General features: G+C 47.2%; 1 protein-coding gene across 1 annotated transcript; it reads left to right on the forward strand.

Annotated features, from left to right (window-relative positions):
• Positions 1-2270: 2270 nt before the first annotated feature.
• Positions 2271-3872, forward strand: TUSC1 (tumor suppressor candidate 1). The gene has a single exon (XM_040963450.1). It carries the CDS (start codon positions 2559-2561, stop codon positions 3222-3224), a length of 666 nt encoding a protein of 221 aa, XP_040819384.1. The 5' UTR covers positions 2271-2558; the 3' UTR covers positions 3225-3872.
• Positions 3873-5649: the final 1777 nt, after the last annotated feature.

Genomic DNA, 5649 nt, shown 5'->3' on the forward strand with positions numbered 1-5649 from the left:
GATTATTTAGGAAGTCCTTTATGATTCATTAGTTAGAAAAATTTGAGAAGTCACCCCACACCGGTAATGATAACTTAAATCTCAAAAACAGAGGGGAGTTGGGTCTGGCGCAGTAGCCTAGCTAAATGTCCTCACCTTACATGAGCCAGGATCCCATATGGGTACCAGTTCTAACCCTAGCAGCCTGGCTTCCCATCCAGATTTCTTTCTGTGGCCTGGGAAAGCAGTAGAGGATGGCCCAAAGCCTTGGGACCCGGCACCCACATGGGAAACACGGAGGAAGCTTCTGGTTCCTGGCTTCAAATTGGCTCAGCTCCGGCTAGAGTAGACACTCGGGGAGTGAACCAGCATTCAGATGTTCCTCTCTGTCTCTGCCCCTCTCTGTGAATCTGACTTTCTAACAAAAACAAAAAACTCTTTAAAAAAAAAAAAAAAAGAGGAAAAAATTTAGAAGAGTTACAAATACAGGAGTTGGAAGGAGTAAAGTTGAACAAAATGAAAACATATTAGTTTTCAAGTCAGAACATTCAGAGACTGAACCTTTCTAACAGTTTGAGGCATATCCAACTTCTTATTTCACAGGTCCATAAGCTCTACATGTCTAAACCTGTGAACAAATAATTTTTCCTTCCATATTAGGCCATCTTCTCCTGTATTCTCTATATTGACCAAGAAGAAAAGAAAAAATTAGTTTAAAAAGTCAATAGAAAACTCAGTTCTTGTAGCACAAGTTTTCACCATGTACTTTAGAATATATATGTATTTATACACAGTGGTCAAATGACATGTAGTTAATGATATGATTTAAGCTCATAACAATACTTCACATCCTATCTTCCCTCCTCTATCTTTATTCCTTTTCTTCCTCTAACTTTTACAATGGTGTATTTTCATTTCACAATCATAGGCTTACCACTCCATTAGGTAAAGGTTCAACCCATAGCAAGTAAATAAAGAAAAAAAAAAAACCCCACAAAACCACTATTTTGTAGGAGTAAATACAAAGGCCGTAAACAATAATCATCATACAGGTTTTTCTTTTGGACTCTGTTTTCACAGAGCAGGGAAAACATAGAATATTTCTCTTTTTAGGACTGGCTTATTTCATAAGGGTTTATAAGTTGTATCCACTTAGTTGCAAAAGACATCATTCTATTTTATGGCTGGTGGTATTCCATGGTATATGTGCCTTACATTTTCTTTAATCACCTACATTTTGTGTACCTCTAGAAGGAATTGAGACCGTGGGCCTTTCTGGAACCTATGATGTACAGCAGTAGATTAAGCTGTCTGTAAAAGCAGCAGAAGATGGTCCAAGTGACTTGTGTTTGGCCCAGCCCCAGCCTTTGTGGCTATCTAGGGAATAAACCGGCAGAGGGCTCTCTCTCCAATTCTGCCTTTCAAACAGTAAAGTCAGTCTTCCATCCGGGATTCATTTCTACAAGTGGTTGTAGTGACAGCATTAGATTTGTATTTTTTGAAGTTCTGATGTTACATGGCCCTTTATTTTACTTCATGAAATGGTAACTGCAGTTGAAGATGCATTTGTATTTGTGTGATCTGGGGATCTTACTCAGCAAAAACAAAGTACAGAACAAGTAACGTTGTAACTATGAGCCAGGATTCTTCTAAGCGCTTTCTTACTTTTACCAATGTTCCTTGGAGATTTTACTGAACTTAAGAATTATCTGGAACTTTGGCTACCACCCCCTCTGTCCCAGATTCTGGCATCAGCCAGTATCTAATCTTTAATTCTCTCTGCAATAATCCAGACACTCAGTAGCAAAGGTCCTTAAAATACAACAAATGTGATTCACTCATTGAGTCATAGCTTGCGAATTACTGCTTAATTTCTTGAGATAATGGGACATACCTCGGTTTTCATAGGTTTTACAGAATTGACTGAGTAAACTGAACACAACCTTGTTTTTATTAAAAGAGTTCCAATTTTTGCAAATTGGGAATTGTCTCTATTCTTTTCAGAACTACCCCTTTCCACTTGCACACCTCATGACAGGTGTTTATCGCAACTATGTCCAGTGTTTTATGAAGCACGGGGTGGGTTAAACCCTTCAGTTTCAAAAGAAGCAACATCAGGTTTTCACCTTGCCCCCACCATTTGGTCCTAGAACCCGTGTGATTCTTATTCGATTTGGGGATTGCCTCGTAAAGAGCAAAGTAACCACTGGCAGTTGCGCTCCAGAGAGGGGCGAGGCCGGCTGGTTTCCGCGGTGCCCAGGCCTGCATGGGAGCGCCCGGGTAGAAGCCTGCAGAGAACACACGCGCCTCCCAGCCTCTCTCCGGCCCCGAGCCGAGCAGCCCGGCGCTCCCCGGGAGCTTTGTGTGTGCGCTGGGCTCCCAGACTCACAGGCCCCGGAGGGCAGCTCCACCACCGCAGACAGGACACGCCTCAGCCCGGGCGCAAATTCCCGGCCTCTTCTGGCCTCCGGCCAGCAGCCACCGCCCGCCACCCCGTCTCCACCGCCGGCACCGGGGCTGCCCCGTCGGGCGCCGAACTCGTCTGCGCCCGGGCCCACCGCGCGGTAGGGACGGCACCGATGTGGCGCATGCGTGCTGGCGCCACCAGGTGCGGGAGCTGCGGCGGCGGGGACAGCGGCGGCGGCCGAGGGCGCGGCGGGCCTGGGCGTCCGGGCCGCGTCCGGGGAGGCGGCGGCGGCGGCGGCGTGGGCTGGCGAGGCCGGGCGGGCGGCGCCCGACAGCAGCTGGAGGAGCGGTTCGCCGACCTGGCAGCCAGCCACCTGGAGGCCATCCGCGCGCGGGACGAACGGGACCGGCAGAACGCGCGGCTGCGCGAGGAGAACGCCCGGCTGCGGCTCGAGAACCGCAGGCTGAAGCGCGAGAACCGCAGCCTCTTCCGTCAGGCTCTGCGGTTCCCGGGCGAAGGCGGCGACTGGGCGACCGCGGAGGGGACCCCAGGCCCGGAAGAGACCGGCACGAACCGGAGGCCGGGAGGCGGCGACCCCGAGGATGAGTCGGGGAACCCCAAGGCCCTGCGGGCCCGGCTGGAGAAGCTCGAAGCCATGTACCGTCGGGCCCTGCTGCAGCTGCACCTGGAGCAGCGAGGACCACGCCCGCCCAGGGACAAGGAGGAGGCGCGGGAGCCCCCGGAGCCCGCGCAGACCCCGCAGACCCCGCAGACCCCGCAGCCCGCGCAGCCCTCGCAGTCCCCGCAGACCCCGCAGACCCCGCAGCCCTGGCTGTAGCACGAGGCGGGGCCTGGCGCGGCCCCTACTCCGCCGGTCCCGGGCCTGGCGCACACCGCGCCCGCCGAAGCTGGCTCCCGAGCGCTCGGCCAGGTCCCTCGCCCGCGGACGCTTCCGGGAGGCGCCTGGCATGGTGCCCGCGGCCCCAGGGAGGGTGGACGGTGCCTGTCCCCGGGTCCTCCTCCTCCTCCCCACCCCCGCCGTGAACGGAGCACCTGCGCCTGGCGAGGCTACTTTCCGTGGAGCGAGGCCTGGTAGCACAGGAGCTGCTTTTGATTAAGAACTGGGTGCCAGTAAGCGCCTCCAAACTCCTACGTACTGATGTTGTAAGGGCCTGCTGTGTTTTCTCCCATGTGTTGATGTTTAAGCAGAAACTAATGCATTTTGAGTTGATTCACATTTGTTTATACTTCAAACTCCTGGAGCCTCCAGCTGCTGTTACCTCTTATGTGGTCAACATTTTGAGTATTTGCTTTTATAAATCAGCATTAGTTGGAAATCCTATAAAAATATCACTTTTTATAAAGAAAGTAATACTTGTAACTTAAAGTTTCATGTCTGCCCCTTTACTGCAGTTTATATACATCAAATACATACTGCTTGGTTTACCCCCAGGGAGTTTTTTAACTATGGTTGATACTTTGGGTTGTTAAATAAATCCGATTACCTTTAAAAGAAGCTAAAAGCCTCCCATGACTATTATTTGAAGCGTGTTACATTTTTTAGACATTTCTTTTACTATGTATATGTGTAGGTTTATATTTAATGTTTTCAATATGTATCAAGATTAAATAATGTAAGCATTTTTATTGCATTCTTGACAATAGATTTTAATCAGTGCCTAAGTAATTGCTTTATTTTGACTGTTTTCAAACTTAAGGAATTAGGTTTGTAGGTCAAAAGCCAAGTGAACATATTCTAATTTTAATGATTAGGCTGGGATGAAGAATGGGCAACCATGTAGATGAGACTGATTCAAAAGCACATGATCTATTGCTAAGAAACTCAGGAAGGAACAGTAGTATGGATTAAAAAAAAATGGTTATTCATTTTTATCTATATGGAAGGCAAGGGGATAGAGTTCTTTGATCTGCTGGATGACTGCCCCGTGACCTCCAGTTCTGGGTCTCCCACATGAGTGACTGGGGCCCAAGTGCTGGAGCTCTGGAATGCCTAAGCCCGAAGCAAGGTAGGGAATCTGAGTGCTGGTAGGGAATCTGAGTGTCCCAAATGGTAGGTTCACTTGTTGTTCCTCATGCACAACCACCCTAGGCTCTTTCTGCCCTGTGTGTGCAGCATCTGGCCCAGGTGTGGAATTAGACCCCTTCGGCAATGCGGGGCTTGGGACAAGCTATCGGCAATGTTAAGTCAGAGAATTTCTTTATGGGCAGCTCCTGTATGGAAGGGCGAAAGATCATTATAATTTTAGATTGTCTTGTGGGAAATGAATGTAGTTTCTTTGGAAAAGAGAGTTCTAGTTTACATGGCTTTTGGGATTTAGGAGAGCAAATGAAAGAAGAGGTAAGAAAGAGCATTTCTGAGGCCTCTCCAGGGCCCTTCAGTTCCAAGGACTCAGCATGTCAAAGCACCATGCTTTGAGACATTTTTTTTTTTCCTCTGAGCTTCAACAATGTTTTGTGTTTAAGAGAGTAGATAAGTGGCATAAGACAAGGGAAAAATGGTATTGTTCTTAGGGGAATAAAATGTTTGTAAGTTATATTACAAATACTGTTTACAAAACCATAACAGTAAAATAACTTTTGTGATTCTTCTAGATTTAGATTTTGAAAACACTTTCTAGTTTTATAAAAATGGTTCATATTTGTGAAAAATTACCATCATCTGTGGCCAAAATGTATGAGAACTTAATGAAGAAGAGTAGATATGTGAAAATCTTATTTGCACTGCCAAAAAAAAAAAGACAAAAGAAGCCATTTCTTAGGAGGTGATAGACACTGAAAGAATCACAAAGGATATCTGTCCTACTGATATTGAACTGTAGCTTTAGATTTAAATTGATCTCCCTAAGCTTTGTTTTTCATAACTTAAGTTGGCATCACATACCCCTAAAATATAAAAATGCTATTGAAGTAAAATAAGCAAATAGCCTGCTTCAAAGTAACCACTCAAATGTGATACATGGAAGTTTTATTCATAGTTTCCTTTAAGTTCTCTGCTGTGATGCTAAATGACTTAAAAAGAACTACAAATTTATTTGAAAGTGTCACAGAGAGGTGCGGTGGGGAGACAATGATTCATTCCCCAGGTGTCTGCCAGTAGTGGGCCTGATGGAACCTGGAGCCGGAGCTTCCTGTAGGTCCTCTGGGTCTGCCACACAGGGACAGAAGCCCATGTACTTGAGCCGTCTTCCGCAGCTTTCTCAAGGACAGTAGGAGGCAGTAGAAGTAGAAGTGAAGCAGCTGGG

Source organism: Ochotona curzoniae, unplaced genomic scaffold (genome assembly GCF_017591425.1).
Source record: "Ochotona curzoniae isolate NIBS_2020 unplaced genomic scaffold, NIBS_Ocur_1.0 scaffold_3208, whole genome shotgun sequence".
NCBI classification, from domain to species: Eukaryota; Metazoa; Chordata; class Mammalia; order Lagomorpha; family Ochotonidae; genus Ochotona; species Ochotona curzoniae.